The sequence below is a fragment of the Camelus dromedarius genome, chromosome 20 (assembly GCF_036321535.1).
Source record: "Camelus dromedarius isolate mCamDro1 chromosome 20, mCamDro1.pat, whole genome shotgun sequence".
NCBI lineage: Eukaryota > Metazoa > Chordata > Mammalia > Artiodactyla > Camelidae > Camelus > Camelus dromedarius.
In genome coordinates this window covers 9,227,551-9,244,813 of record NC_087455.1, presented here as the reverse complement: position 1 = coordinate 9,244,813, position 17,263 = coordinate 9,227,551, and the positions used below count along the sequence as shown (strand labels likewise).

At 33.8% G+C, this 17,263-nt stretch overlaps 1 protein-coding gene and 1 non-coding gene across 9 annotated transcripts in view; both read right to left on the bottom strand.

Moving 5' to 3' along the window:
• The window catches only part of CYRIB (CYFIP related Rac1 interactor B), a 134,832-nt gene that overhangs the window by 17,438 nt on the left and 100,131 nt on the right, over nucleotides 1–17,263 (bottom strand). For 4 of the 8 annotated variants that reach the window (XM_031439627.2, XM_064476845.1, XM_031439628.2 and 1 more), the window contains 2 exons: nucleotides 11,563–11,645; nucleotides 4,836–4,957 (listed from right to left, as the gene is read on the bottom strand). In XM_031439627.2, coding sequence (XP_031295487.1) covers nucleotides 4,836–4,957; nucleotides 11,563–11,635 — 195 coding nt within the window. In that variant the 5' untranslated portion in view covers nucleotides 11,636–11,645. Of the gene's footprint in view, nucleotides 1–4,835; nucleotides 4,958–11,562; nucleotides 11,646–12,567; nucleotides 12,651–17,263 lie in introns of all 8 variants that reach the window. The other 4 variants (XM_064476847.1, XM_031439633.2, XM_064476846.1 and 1 more) reach the window with 3 other exon arrangements.
• On the bottom strand, nucleotides 2,492–2,619 carry LOC116149050 (small nucleolar RNA SNORA25). Its single transcript, XR_004132687.1, has one exon. It is a non-coding gene; the product is annotated as a small nucleolar RNA SNORA25 (small nucleolar RNA).

Below are 17,263 nucleotides of genomic sequence, written 5' to 3'. Positions count from 1 at the left end.
AAATTTCAGGGTGAAAATCAGCTTTAAAAAAGGTAACAAACACTTAAGAAACTAAATCAACCTGAAAAAATGTGATTTGGAAATTGTCACTTATCCCCACCCTATAAATAAAATCCTATTCTGGAATCTAAGTTTACTTAGGTTTTTCTGAATAAGGTGAAAAACTATAGTTTCAAATGTGAAAGGGGACAAAATAAAATATAATCTAGAGACTAACATAAACATGAATATGATCTGTGACCAGCCTTTCAAACCGTCAGGCAATCATTTGTAAATACAGAGGGTTATTTCCAAAGAACTTAATTTTCTTCCTTTCATCTTCTTTTTGCTTATAGATGCTTTTCTTAATCTTTTGTTCCTTGATTTGCTTTCTCTAACATCTTCAAACAAGCTAAACATACCATCTGAGGTGAAACACATAACTACCACCTGTTTATAATAAAATCAGAAGGTAATGGCACGTTTAGATTTTCCCAAGACGCTAGTACTCTGACTCCATCCAAACAAAACCAAAAATAAGAAAGCAAAATAAAACTGAAACCAGATAGATTTAGAGAAAACTTTAGATACATTTGCTACAAACTAAGTAAATGGGCTATATATTGTTTAAGCAATTTGCTTTATAACCTTGCCACTATATTCAAACTTTCTTGACTTTTTTTAAATATAAACAAATAGGAGTCTGAAGTGAGTTCTACCTAGGACTATCTAGAAATACTGTAATGTTAAAAGGAAACCTGACATTATAATATGTGACAGTTCTTATTTCACATTATATTAACATAAATATTTCAAAGAGGCCGTGATATTATCCTGATGTGTACAAAGAAATCTTTTTAGACTCAAGCCCAGTCTCAATGGTTTTATATCAAGAAGTAAAAATTAGTTTATTTTATTTATTATTTGGGAAATAAGCAAACATAAAATTTTTAATTTATTTTCTTCTCTTCAGGAGCCTATCCAACCTTTCTTGCAAGGATCTAAATAGGATTTTCTAAATATCAGCTCATTCTCATAATATTAAAATGCTCCAGCAAATGTCACCAATTTTCATAACTGAATAGAGTTAACTATCTATTTCCCTGGCCCTGCCTTGACTGGATGCAGAACTAAGACACTGGCTGCTCTTTTATGACAACATTTTATGATTCTCCTTACAATTCTGATTCTTTCTCCTTTCAAGTCAGTTTTACTACTGTTAGGTAACACTTCTGGTAGAGCACCCATCATAGCCTAATATGCAAAAGGACACTCTAAAATGTCAATGGTTACGCTGTTATGGAGGAAGTATTATAATTCTCATTTTCAAAAATGTTAAAATTGTTATGGACATAAAACATTAGCAGGAAGTTACTTCCCTCTCTAGTGGTTCATTCTAGAGAATAAGCTTTATTTATTCAATAGATTCTATCCTGAATTTTATTCTATTTTAGAGTCACGTTTAATAAAGTGCTGTTTAAACAAATATATATATATATATATATGTAATCCACATCATTAGTACAGTAGCAATAACAGTCAACTCTCAGTCTGTGTGTCAGGTTCTATATATCTTTGCTGATGGATTCTCCAACTTTATCCTCAGAACTCTGAATTGCTTCCACATTTTTGCTGCCATGAATAAGGTGGCCACAAAGGTTTTTTACCTTCCTCTTGAATGACAGTCTTTTGGAGAATATTTTTTGAAATCTAAGTACCTGGTAAAAGAGTACAACTACTTTTACAGATCTGATTTTACACCTTGCCAAACTGACCTCCAAAAACACAACCATTTTACAATACCCACTTACGTTGATTAAGATTACCTGTTTCTCCATAAATCAGTATTAAACTTTTAACAGTTTATTACTGTATGCAGTAAAACTGCATGACAGTGATGGGTATTTCGTATTGTAAATCTGAACATTTCACCTAGTGTGTGTCTTCTCATAGGTAGAATGATTATTTTACTAAGTCAATTAAGTCTTCACATTGACCTATGGCAGTTTTGGTCATTATATCTGTTCTTTATGTATTTAGTATGTATTCAGCTTTTATTTCTACCTTCCTTTCTTAATTTAAATTGTTCTTCCACTATTCAGAAATCTTTCCTGCTTATATCCAAACATCAACATACATTCCTTCTCAGGGAGGATTTCTTCAACTGCTTGAATAGTTATTATGCATTTATTTCCCATCTACAGAAGATTTAAATACTATTTAAAGAGTTTTCTGGGTTACATATTTTATATCTATTTTTAAATATTTACCTATATCTCTGTCCTTAAATTTTTTTTTAAACCAAACTGTTTAATAACAGTACGTTTCCAATAAGTCTCAAAGCCTGGTAAGATAAGTCTCTATTGCCTTTTTATTCTTCCTTTATATTTAAGTGATCTTCAGTTTTATTTTTCTATATAAACTTTTTTGACTTTTTAACTATGAGACATTTATCAGCTTTCCCATATGACCAACCAGGGACTAATACTATGAGTGAACTGTATATGGCTACATTTGTAACTCCTCAGGGAAACACAGCACTGCTGAGTGACGCAGCATCCTACGGAGAAGTTCAGTCTTCGGTCACAGCGTTAAGAGCTTCTGGTTTCACAGCCCCATCAGCCTTCTTTGAAACAATCAATATATAAACTTTTCTGTCATTTTACTCTCTTCTAGATGATTACAACTGACTATCAATATGCACTCAATTAAGTCAATATAAAGACTGTGGGGAAACCCTATTTTTAACTGTAGTGAGCTTTCCCACACTGAAGCAGAGTAATCCTTCCACTAGGAAGTTTAAAAAAAAAAAAACCCTAAGAGTTCTACCCTGAAAAAAATATATATCAAATAGGTAATGGTTGTTGTCTCTACAATGAATGAGATGTTTTGTCTTTATTGTTCGTGGGAGATAACTATAACCAGTTGGTAAGAACTCAGTTACAAAACAAACTTTAAAGAAGCTTAATGATGCAACTAATATAATTTACAGCACTAATAATCAACCAGGAGACACTATGAAACATTTTAGAACAACTTGTGAATTGGTGTGACCTATAGGGAAAGAAGAATTTATCAGTTAATTAAGATCCTGCTTAATTATTTAAATCTTCCACTTCCATAAATACTTGATTTTTCAAAATATGTTCAGAGAAATCACAGAAATGGTTACATGCTTTCATTTACTGAAATCTTAAGGTTTTACTCAAACTATTGATAACTGGCAAGATTAGTCTAAAGCTCTTGCGTTTATTTCTTCAACAGTTACTAACTGCTTACTAAGCACTGTACTAGGTGTACAAAAATAAATAAGAAACCAGGTGTGTCCTCCTCAAGCTAGAGGTGCTGTAGTGAAGATATAAACATCACATACAAATGGCTTTAAAAAAAGTGACAGCTACCATGAAAGAAACACACAAAATGCTCAGGGCAAAAGAGCACAGGGAAGTAGATTATTGGGGCTTTGAAGAAAGGACAGGTATTAAACAGGAAAAGAAAAAAGGGCATGTTCCAGACCCCCCCCCCCAAAAAAAGACAAGGAACTGTACATGTGCAAACATTCAGGAAACAAGCAGTCCAGCGTGGGAGAGGTAAAAAACGGAATTCAAGGGGGAGAGTATAGCTCAGGGGCAGAACACGTGTTCAGCATGCACGAGGTCCTGGGTTCAATGCCCAGTACCTCCATATAAATAAATAAATAACCTAATTACCTCCCTCCCCCCATCAAAAAAAACCCCCACAGAATTCACATTCTAATTTCCCTCAGTTAATGATACCACCAACTACTAATCTAGAAAGCATGGAGTCATTTAACTCGAAGCTTCTCTTTTACATTAAACATCCAGTCAATCACCCAAACCTGTGGCCCCTTTGGCCAAAACACTTAATAAATTATCATCTTCAGGTGTCTGCACTTAATTCTTCCTTCACTAGTACTCCAAATATCATCAGAGGAAGCAAGTTTGATACAGACTATAAACCTAATAGATCGATCCTTGATAATCTCCGCACTAATTACTTACATAGAAGAAGGATAGAAACAGAAGGGCGAGGGGGGGGGAAATGAAGTAATAAAGTGTGAACTATGCCTTCAGGTAATGCAATAAAGAGAAGAAGAGAATGTCCAGAGGCAAGGGAGTTTCTTTGGGTAGCACAGAACATCTGAGAATATGCACATGCTGCGGGGAAGAAGTCAACAAAAGAAGCAAAGAAAGAAGATGTCATTTAGAGAAAGAAATTAAGAGGCACATTCCAGACGAGGGTAGAGAACAAAGACAGAGAAGTTAGTCTTGGTAAGAAGAAGGAACACAGCTTCTTCTGAAAAAAATTGAGAAATGGAAAAAAGAGATGGATGGAAACCTGGGTAAGTTTAGAGGTTTGGGAGATCAAAGTTGAGGGAGACCACACCAGATATTCGTTCTGTGGTGTAAAGTCATCAGATAGAGTTGGGGAGCTCCAGACCATAAGGATGATATCAGCTTTCTCCTAAGAAGCTTAGGAGGAGCAGAAAAACAGACTGGAAGAACAAAAAAGCCACAGGAAGTATGATGCTCTCTCCTCCCTTCCAGAAACAGTATGAATAGCCCCTATGGATACGGTAAATTTTAAGTGTTAGAGTAAACCAAAAGTAAATAAAACTTTGTCTAATATACATAAATTACATATTTATAGAATCATACTTTCCTTTTATCCTTATATCACTGCAACGACTTCTGAAATAATGCAAGTGATCTTCCCTGAAACAGAATACTTAATATGCAACTAGACAATTCTAAAGTATAGCAAACAATAAGGACTAAAAAGAAGAGGAACATGGTAAATTTTAGTTGATTGGAAAATGTATAAAAATGCTTTACCTCTCGTATTTCATGGCCTGCTCCTCTGTATGATTGCAAGTCCTCCAAGATGCCTTCTGCATCTTTTAGTACTACATTCACCTGATTATAAATTTCCTTCTCAGACTCTGTAGGCTGGGCATCTAAATAGCAGGAAAGCACAAGAAAATTTACATTCACATGATTTTTTTTTTTAGTACATGTATAACAGTGCTAAGCAATCAATAATCCAGTTTTCTAAAGATGACTAAGATCTTTTTCAAGTTAACTTTGCACACATAGAAAAATTTGATAATTTTTCTGTAGTTCTTTATTTGAATAACTAGCCTCAAATTTATAAATATCACAAAGAAGCAAGGGAACACCAAACATTATTATTTAAGTTACAAATCATGACATGGTATATTAAACAAACCTGAGAATTATAATTCAAAATTTAAATTGAGTGTTAGTAAGCACTGTTTCTACTAGATTCATCACTATCAGTAATGACTGTAAGTGTATGAGTAATGATCTATTTCAGTGTAACAGAAATGAAAGGCCTACTAATACATCTTGCTCATCTATGGTTTAAGACATAAACTATATTCCTATAAAGTTCACTTTAATGACTGAGCTTTGATACAAAAAATTAGAAACTGTTTTTAAAATATACTTTTTAGACGATCTCCTTTTCTAGAGACTTTATATTCTGTACTAATGAACTTCTCTGCTGATGAACAAAAGGTCCAGATTCCTGTGCAGAGGAGTTCAAATCATGAAACTGTTCCAGAATTACTCAGCTGCTGAAAACTAGATAATTTAAGCTATAATATCATCTATCACATAAAATTTTGAAATACTAAAGCAAAAACTGAGTTCCTATATATTTGGGGCTGAGTGAGAGAAAAATGAAGAAAGAATTATACTTATAAAAAGCACAATCAGGAACAAACATACGGGCATTTCCACCACCTGTGGTGTTAGCCACAAAACATGTTAATAGATGACTAAATATGGATTTCTCTGTTAGACTCGAGGTAACAAAAATCCTATTTTTAACACCTTGATCATTTGCTTCTCTGAGGATAAATCTTTTTCGTCCAGTATATTTGATTCTTTTTTGGGGCAGGAGAGAACAATGGATGGTCTGTGAGGAACCTGAGTTTTTCTTAAATCTCTCCAACAAGACCACATTCAGTACTACAGATACGGCATAAAGCACTTAAATGATAAACATTATGATTACTATGTTTTAGAGAGCAATTGTGGTGTCAGAATTCCTCCATGCTGAAATTTTCTCTTAAGCACTAGATGGAGGCAGATCAAATTTATAATATGAATTAAGGATATTTCTGGTATTATTCTGTTTACCAATCATAAAACTAGTACCTGCACACACTTCACCTCCCCACAAATACACAACAATCTATTTATTCCTTTCCTTAGAAAATTTTTTAAAACTTAGTTTACACATGAAACTAGGAGTCTAGATGCCTAGAACCTATAACTTTATTTTGCACTTGGGGCAAATCATAATTCAGTTCCATCTATTAAGCTTGCCAACTAGTCAAAAATATATCATATATTTTTAAACCAAAAGTTATAGTACCAAATTTTAATTTCAACATACTTAAGACAGTACTACAGCAACAGTAAGTAACATTCACAGGCAGAGCCAACTTAAGGATTTGTGTTCTATTATCTGTTCCCTTATTTTTCAAATTTCCTTTCAGAAATGTATTTTTTCTAATGAAAATGCTATGACAAAATAATTACACAACAGGAGCCAACTGAAAAAGTAAAGACTCTGTATATGTCCAAAGCTATAATAGTATTACTAGGAGCAAATACTGACACTGTAGCTAAATAATTTCTTCAATTAGTTTGTCATTTAGCAGTAATGTTTTTTCACATTTAGCCAGACCATATTCTCCAAAGTCACAGACACACACTAAAAAAAAGTACAGTTCATAACTTTTATACTTACACCAGATGCAGTAGAGAAAAATAGTTTCACATGCAAAAACAGCAGTTTTACACTTTTTCATATGGAATTGTGAAACTACGGACATAACATCAATATAGACACATATCATAGTTTGAATTCATGAAGTGGGAATTCATGACAAAGGACAATATCTTGACTATAATATATTAAAAGATATTTGTGATGTTTGAAAATACTAAACTAGGTATTTTGGGTGTGGTGACTAGCTATTAACAGAAAAATAGGACACTGAGAATTACATACAAAAGAAACATTATAAAGTAGATTTAAATAGACCTTGGAAGTGGTTAATAATTATTAAAGGTATAATAAGTAAAAGAAATTTAAAAATAAAGGAGAAGATTCCAGTTTCCCCTAAGAGTGGAAAAAATACCCAGCACCACACTGATTAAACATTTTTTTAGACTGTCACAGGAAAGTCACATTTATAATTTTGAAAGCTGCTGAAGACTGCTGTAGAAATGAAGACAAACAGAAAATAGCAGACAGGTAAGCACTACTTTACTGATAGCAAGTCATGCAAAAGGGTGAAATACTAGGGAGGGTAAAAGACTGTATAAAATAAAGCATTTTTTCCAAAAATGGTATCGTATAATGCAACCAAGACTTGTCACTTTGATTTTTCATAGCAAACAATGAAACATTTTATTACTCAAAGAAAAACATATCACTTAGCCAGCTAACAAAAGGACATTCAATTGCAAAAGTATCTCCTACTGAGAGTAGGCACAGTGATTACTCAACAAGCTTAGTTTTAAAAGCTGTTCAAGGGAAATTAAAGCATGTTTCAGTTGCTCTTATTATTTGAAGGCAAAATTAATTATTTTAATAATTTCACACCAGTTTCCTATAGAAGAGTCACTGAAAATATTTGCTAAAATTGAAGTTGTTATGGTATAAAAGGAGCAAAAATCAGCTACAAAAAAAGTCACATAAAATTATAATTATGATAAGGGGTCTTTCTGCTTTAATCTTGCATTCATTCATTCAGTAAATACTTACAATCTATCTCCACAAGTTTCAACGAGGCAGGGACTTCAATGTACAGTACATACCACTGTACAGTATATAAACTCAGAACCTAGCAGATTTTCCGTAATAAATATTTGTTGAATTAATGAGAAGGTACAGAGATATAAATATGCCTCCAGAATGAGTTAAAGGAGGCTATTATGTATTTTTATCTATAAACAAATATAACCCAACATCATTTATACAAATAAATATCAGAAAAGGCCACTAGAATAAAGATATTTCAAAGTACGGGGCAAAAGCAACTGAAAATATATGAGGTAAAATTTAAAAATAAAGTTAGACTAAAAGAGTGGGTATTATCAGTATTTTTAATGGGGGGGGACAGGTAACACAAAAGACACAAGAATCAGAAGAAATGTATGACTAAATGGAAAGGCACTATAACAGAGAATCAGAGAAAGTTAAGATTCTATTTCTCACTTACAAATGACCACCTATATTTACCCTATTTTGGTCTACCTGGAGATAAGTGAATCAAGGTTAACAATGAATACTGAACTTCTATGATTTACAAAAGCACTACACTAAGGTTGAGAAGGGACATAAAAATAAATAAAAGTCCCTTTTCTCTCAAGAAACAATTTAGTGAGCTAACAGTAGTTAGTCAGGCTAAAGATCTGTCATCAGAATGAGCTATTAATTAACAATGTTGTTATGAAATAAGAAACTCCAAGGACTAGAAGAGGCTGTTCAGGCCCCAATTCAGCACTTTTCATATGTCATCATTAGCATAACCGTCACCAAATTGTATGGGGCGATTCTGGGCTTACATCATAATTAAACCATTATTCTTCAAAGTATATAGGTATAGTATCATTTAAGAAAAAGATCCTCTTCCTAGTACCTGAAGTAGATAACAATGTTTCACTGAACACAGGGTGTCATTTCATGCTTTATGGCTTTTTTACATATTGTTCCTTCTTTCTACAACATCCTTCACTAAATTAGTCTGAAACATTCTAATTCCCCCTCTACAACCCAGCTCAAATGTCACCACCAGAAAGTCTACCATCATGCCCAATCTTCTCACAGCTAGGTAAAGTTAATCCCCTTCCTGACCTATACCTTGAATGATGTAAATTATGTAAACAATTAGTTCGCGTTTCTATCTGTCGTACTGGATTGAGAACTCCCCAAAGGCAAGGTTGTATCTTAGTTATTTATGCATCCATAGTATCTGCTGGCTGGCATACAGGATGCAAGCTGAACTGAAGTGAAAACAGTATGCGTGTGTGCAAGCACGTAAGTTAAGAGATAACAATTTATTTTAAAGACAGTCTTCATTTTGCAAACTACAGGATTCCATTAAATTATGGATTAAAATTACTAGAATAGCTAATTTTCATACAGCTTGATGCAAAATGCCAGTGTATCTACCTGTATGGAATTATTTCTATAGTTGCCTGACCATGGAGATGCACTCAGCTAGATGAGGTCAATTAGAATGATGGAAATAGTAAAACTAAATTACTTTGGTAAACTAACTATTACTGTTCATCTAGAAGTAAACAATGTAGTCCTAAACACTCTATTTGATAAAAGAATACAACTTCATTCTCCATAATCATAACGAACTGGCAAATCAACTGGGCTGGCAATTTTGAGTCTGGTATAAAACCATTTAAAGAGGTCACTAAAGTAGCCTAATGATAAAATATCCTTTTGCAAATGCATATTTCCAAAAAGAGACAAATATGCATATGGATGAGAGATACAGTTAAGAGAACACTAACATTAGGTTCAAAAGAAAACACTTAAAAATCTAAATAAGAATTCACAGTGGGCAAACTCTGACCTAGCGTGCAGTTTGTTTTCACTAAACTTCATATACTACAGTATACCAGTGTCAAATAAAAAATTCTACATTCACTGACATAAGCAACAAATATCATTTTAAATTTATGTCTGCCTTTAAGAAGTTAACATTTTAAATGCAGGTCTTCATTGTTGGCTATTATTGCTGTTGTTAGCAATTTTAACCTTTTTTTGCTACTAAATTAGCTACCTAAATTTTAAGGATAATCATCTAAACCCCTACAGATTAGAAAACCAACACCAAATAATATTTCTAAAACTACAGTAAGTTCATGCTTCTCACTTGACCACAACATAATGCTAGGTTTATAAAAAGATCAAGTGCCAAGTCTTGAACAAGATCTTGACTGTGTCAAAGCCAAGATTCTGTAAATGTAAGGAATTTGAGACAGAGTAAAATAGAGACAGAATAGCAGAAAATTATACAAGACCAAGTTTGAAACAGATGCAAATAAACTAAAATACAGCTCTAATATAAGTTGCCTCATCTGAAAGAATAATCTTCAAGTCAGCAATCTGCTCAATGTCCCCAAGCTGATTAAAATTCATGCTAAACATGCATTTAAAATAGCATTGTTCAATTGTTGAGAAGGGTCAAGAAAACTAATCTTCATTTAGTAACATTTTCCCTAAAAACCAAACGATATGGTCCTGATATTGACACTACTTCTGTTTGCTAGCCTGCACATAGTACCCAAACTGTAACAGAACATTTATAAGAATATAATAAAAGTAGAAAAATATCAGAGACCACAAATTATCCCATCAAATGGGGATAAGCAAAAATTGATATACTCATACAAACTGTCCTGGTTTAAAGAAAAATATATATAAATTATTCATAAAACAGAGTAAGTATCACATAAGCTAGACTGAAGAGGATGGAAAAACTGCACTGTTTCTCTGGGGATTTATCTTAAGGGATTTGTTTATTTTGTTTTAAAAACCAGAAAAGTTTTTAAAATTTAAGTATTTAAAAATCTGTTCAAATGTTTTAGTCTCAGATAATGCAAGGGGGTCCACATTATTTACAACCTAAAGGCTCTCTCTTCACCCTTTCCTAACAATTTTCTAATGATCAGTTAAAATAGCAACATTCACACTAAAACCAATTTAATATCATTGTTTTCAATTTGACAACCAGACAAGCTAAGCAACACTGACAGCCAAAAAAGCAAAAGCTTTTCAACATGCATGGGGGTCAATGACACTTACCTGCCACTCTTAGACCATATTACAATAGGTCATGCAACATAAAACAAACAGAAGGCAAATTACTTAAAGGTCTGTGAACCCATTATTTTTCTTTTTATTTAGAGTTAGAAAAAAATGAATTCCTGAAATAAATACATACAATGAATTTAACTTTTCAAATTAATTATCTGCTAAGATTAAATAATTAAGGTTCACACTTACCTTTTAATATTATGCCCAAATTACTGAGCTCTGAATGGCCTTCATGAACAGATTTTGTATTTAAAATACTCCAATAGGTACAAAGAATAATTGAAACCTAGTCAATTTTTCTCAACTGCAATAAATTTTTCCCCAAATAGTGCTTCTCTTTAATCTTGAAGTAGCATTTGTCCTTTCCACCAAAATGTTTTCATAAAAATGATTTCATTAGAGAATCTCAAATGTTTTCATTAGAGATCTCAAATTATAATAATGTCCAACCAAGAGATATTAATCTCTTATAAAAATTCAACTAAAAAATTTTATCACAATTTAATCTATAAAATATGACTTCCAGTTCTAGAAGGCACAAGAAATTTTACTCAAACAATTCATAGCTCAGTCATGCAAAGCAAAAGTTAAAAAGATGGCAAAGTGGAAACATTCATTTAGTGCAAGACAAACGCAGTCTACTGCAGGCAAAGAGAAATAGATATAAAATCATCTTCTCACTTTCAAAATCAAGGAAAAAATTTGGCCCCTGCTCAAGGTCTGTGCATGTCAAAACTTTAAGAAGATTCCCCATGTTAAGGTACCTGTCAAGACAAGAATGAGAAAAGAGAAAATATCCCTTTATAAAAAAGAACATCTGAAATTTACTTAAAAAAAAAAATAGTAACTGGAAAATGTTCATTAGGCCATGAATTCGTCCTTCAGGTTACCCAGACTGTGCTCTGGCAGGCAGCAAACCGGGTTCTCAGGGTGCTGATATGTAGGACCTAGAGGTGAAATGCAGTTTTCCTGTGCACAATGGCAGAACTGGTACTCTAATTCTTCTCAAAATTCTCCCAAGACAAGTTTCATTAATGGCCTTATAATGAAAAATTCTTTAAGTATTCCAATAGTGCTAGTATTCTGAAAAAGAAATTTCTGATCACGAATTATTCACATGTAATCTTGTTTAATATTGCAGTGAAACAACAATTTATTTCAAAGCCAAATATTAAGAGTTTTAGCCACAGCTCACCTTTGCATTTCATCTTATAATAGCAGAATATTAAACTTTACTTCCCATATGCCATTAAATAAAGCATATTATTTCTAACCAAATTTGGATTATCAATAATTTGTGGAGGTTATTTAAAGTACTGATACTGGATATGCAGCACGACTCTGATTTTTAATAGAATTATCATAGGATTATAAGAAAACAGGTTACTGGGCATCGTCACTAAGGCATACTACGAGAATGTTCATCATAAGGCTACTACTTGCTTCATGGACTAATGAAAGGACACCACTGGCTACAGACTCAACATGATTTTAGCAAATGAAAAACTAAAGAATTATACATATGATGATGATGTTTGCCTACGATTAAGAAAAAAGTCATGCAAACTCTGTTTGATCCCCATATTTTATTAACAAATACTCTGGCTGGCCTTCACTGTGGTGTGAGTATAATTAATCTTTCACCTTTACCATTATGCACCAGCTGTGAAGGGCTAGAAGACTTACTTTCAAAGTCCAAGAAAAAATGTGCTGCATTGTGGTCTATGTCCCTGGTTAGCACCTTAATGAGATTACCCATGCCAGCAAACCTAAAAATAAAAATGGCAACATCATTTAGTTCCAATAAAAAAAATTTAAGCAGAGGCCTGGGATTCGGAAAAGGCTGGCTTGCTCATAATTACCAACAGGTGCAGGTTTATTTGCTTCTGGCATTGAAAATTTGGATCAACAAAAGCACATTTGGCTCTGAGTTTATAGCTCTTGTCCCTCTTTTCCACATATCAAAAAAGTTACATAAAGCAAAATTGGAAAAAAGATTAATTTTTACATATAACTTCCAATATTTACATTTGATTAATTTCTATGCTACAGTTACTCCTTTAAAACGTTTGTGACATATATTCTCAATTTAAATTAACATCAAAAATAGATTTCTCAAATAAGTAAATACTGAGACCATTATTTTAAATACTAGCAATTTTTCCTTCTTGCAGAATTAAATCCTATTGGGAATACAAGGAAGACTATTCAAACCACACTTAACGATTAAAGACTGAAGGGAGGTATCAGTGACCCATTTTTAAAAATTTACCAGACATAAACCAGTATTTCTTCTATACACATAAGATTAATCAAACTTTTTATTATTTAACTCATAGATTATTCAACAGTATCAACTATGTACAAAGTATGTAACTTAGAAGTTAACACAGCAAACAAACACAAAGGGAGCCAGCAATTAACACAACTTCCTAAGTTTGCAGTACAAAAGTAACACATTGGTATACATCCTGCCTAAGCATCTGCCATGACTCAGCGAGGATGAAGGTGGAAGGAGGTGTCAGGAACATTCTGGAAACCTGGTTCAAACCCTGAAGTTGCAGGAACTACAAGGGAAGGCAGACTATGGTATCAGAGGCATCCCATATCCTCCCCTCCCTCAACCTCCATACTTTTTCTCCAAATATGGAACTGCTGATAAATGCAAATGAGATAAAACATAAAAGTAATAATATTTTTATCAATGAAAGAAAAGACCTTGTTACTCTCCCCTACTACAAGAAATCTGGAAAGAGTTGGTACTTCCAGCTACCTGTGCTGTCCCCACCCCACTTCCTCTCCCTACTCCCTGGACAATGTTCCTAACTTTAAGCCTCTCAAAGAGGAAATAACAGTGTAAGTTATTTGCTTTAGAGAGCTAAATGTGATGGACTGACATATATTTCTTAGAAAATGTTAAAAGCAATCTAATTTACTCACAAATATGGTTAATACTGAAGGATCTCCTCTCTTAAAACAACATTCTACCAGTGGAAAAGGCAGGAATCTTATTTTTGATGTTAAAATCCTATTACACAGAATTTTACTGGAAAGATTTTGTACAATGTTTTACACAGATGGGTTAGCTGAGATTAAAACTAAAAGGGAAATATTTCATCTTAAATATCTTATACACTGTAAAAAGTTTAGTAATACTAAGCTTTTATATTTAAGGCAAATATAAGCATTTTTACAAAATCATCACATCCAAATAATCACCTCAAATTGGTTACTAAATTTATTCAATAAATTTTTTTAGGAATCATTTGGATAGAGAATATTTCACAGCTTCAGTTTTTAAGCTTTCAAATATATATGGGATATCTGCTTCCAAACATATGTAATTCTCTCATAAGAACTAAGACCAAATATACAAAGAATTACCTAGTGGTATCAAAACTTACACCACAGATGTAAAATCAGTGTGAGGAAGGACTGTAATTATCTTTAAGAGGAAAAGGCATCACACCATTTGGTATTAAAAGAGTTAATAGTCTATGGAATCAACCCAAAATTCCAACTCTAGCTTACTAGCTGTTTGCCCTTGAGGATGCTAGTTAACCTTTCTGGGACTTATTTTCTTCATCAGTAAAATACACATATCATAATAACCATCTTAAAAGGTTATGAGAGTTCAATGAGTTTAAACACTGACTTACTAGCATTGTGTATGGCATGCCTAAGAGTATTCAATAAAAATGTTGGCTGTTGTTATAACCCCCAAAACAGAAATAACTTTTAAAAAATAATGGTTCTCTATTTCTTTTAACACAAACTAGAGTCTTCAAATCTTATCAATGAATTTCAACGCTATAAATCAGCATAAATTACAAAACCCATTTTTAGCCGCTTTTGTCAAGAATACTGCTGAAATTCTGTACTAATGAGACCACCATCCACTATAGGAGGGAGGGAGAAGGGAGAGATTTAAGTTTCCTCACCTTCGTACTTGTATGCACACTCGATCCTCGGGGAAAATTTTGAAACTAAACAAGTTTGCTCCACTTTCCTACATCCCCTTCTGCAAGTGTCTCCCGCTATCTAGTCCTTCTTTTGAGGCATCCCAGTTTAATGTGGCCCTAACACCCTTCACCCTGCAATCATACTTGGTCCAGATCTAGTCACTCTCTATAAGTACTCAAAGATTCAGAAATTTCTACCTCTATCCCAAACACTGACACTTAAGAAAATGGCCCAGTTTATCTAGTTAGGTTTCTCACCTCAGCATTATTAACATTTGGGGCTGGGTAATTCTTCTGTTCAGAGGGGTCTTTCTCACACTGCAAGATATTCAGGAGCATCCTGGGCCTCTACACATCATAGATGCCAGCTGTAACCCACCACCCAAGTTGTGACAACCAGACATGATTCTGTATATTGCCAAATGTCTCCGTGGGGACAAAGTCACTCCAGGCTGAGAGCCAATGATGCAGCCTAATGCAGAAAGTACTTCTACCCCAAACACACAGGAAAGATGCTGCATAGGCAACCCACACCATGTGTGTCTCTTTGAAACAAAAACTCAAGGAATTTTTCAAAGATTATCCATTTCAAATATTATCAGTTGTCATTTTTTACAAGAATAAACAAAAAATTAAAGCCACATCCCTGTCTTGCACAGTTTAACCCTTCAGTCAAAAGCAAAACAAAACAAAAAAATCCTCTCTGTTCCCTCAGTGTGACTGATTTCAATGAGTATGACATAATGGCTACTTCTCAGTTCTGCCTGGGTTCAAACCCAGCTCTGCCACTTCCAAGCTTTGTGACTTTAACTCAAGTTTCCCAACTTCTCCATGCCTCAGTTTTCTCATCTGTAGAATGTGTGTAATAATAATATCCACTGCAGAGGGCTCATAAAATCATTAAATGGGTTAATACAAGCAAAACATTTAGTACCATGGCTGGGAAAGTATTTGCTGCTATCGCCATGGCTGCTGTTGGAGCAGCCTGACTACCTACAGGATCTGTTCCCAACAGCAGAACCTGTGGCTGGGAGGCTTTATACCTGTGGCAGCCATATTTCCTTCCCTAGAGGAAGTCAGTCTACCACAAAATAATGAATCCAACATGCAGTGAAGAGTCACAAATGTCCTAAAATCATTAATTTCTGATTCCATTTGCTCCCAAGTTTCAGCTGCCGTTTCCTTCAGTTTAGTCACTAGATTTTCCTCTGGTTTTAAGATATTTGAATTTCTATCAATGTCCCTTTTACTTTTTTAGTTGAGTTGGGTTTCTGTCATTTGCATCTAAAAGAGTCTGACTAATATGATTTCTAAATTTCAGATAAATAAATAAATCTGATACAAAAGATGTTTCAGACTATATAAAACTTGGTCCAAAATACTGATATCCTTTAGAAGTATTATTTTAAAGTAAATAATAAATACTACAATTTAGAATAATAAACTGTAAGTCTTACAATCTGAATTTAGGAGGAAAAAGCTACGAAATTTTCTTTCAACTTACCTTTTTTTGTAATCCTTGGATTTAAACTAAATATTATAGATATTTACTATATAAGCTAAGAAAAAAAAATTGATACACAGAAGTCAGATACAGTTTACTTCGTTTGTAATATTTCTGGTGGAATTTTATGACTATGAGCTCTTATGTTTCGTGTTTGTTTCAAAGTTGGCTGCTTATCTGGAATGGAACATGCTCTTCCTGGCCCGCAGTCTGTGGAATGTATTTTTGAGCTCACAAAAGGCACTTAATAAATACATCAGACCACCTTCCCAAAAAACATTTGGAAAAAAGTTTCCTTATAGAATAAGAAAAGCTACTAGAAGCACAATTATATGGTACAATTAATATATTACTTCATCTCTTTCTAGAAAATTCCTGAGAGCTGCTGTTACCTCATTTACTCTTTTGAGCTCAGAGGGCCTTATAATGCTTTCTCCTCTGCCTAGAATGCTAGCTCCAAGGATTTCCCCATGGCTGGCTTCTGTTCATCATTCAGGCCTCATCTCAAATGTCCCCTCTTCAGAGAGACTTTTGTCTGCCAACTTACCAACAGCAGATCCACCCCAGCCCCATTATCTCCTGTCACATTGCCCACCCTCATCCCTTCAGCATCCTTAATACAATCTGAATGACTCTGTTTAGTGTCAGTTTTTTTCCCATTCAGTTTATAAACCTAATAAATATATCTTGGTTGGGGAAGAAGGAAGAAAAAACTCATAAACATACTGTAAATCAGGGCTTCTTAAACTTGGCACTATTAATATTTGAACCATGTTATTCTTTGTTGGGGGCTCTCCTGAACATCATAGGATATTAAGCAGCTTACCAAGCCTCTATCCATTAGACACCTGGTGTCAGCCCAATACCCAGCTGTGACAATCAACAGTGTCTCCAGATACTGCCGAACTTTCCCTTG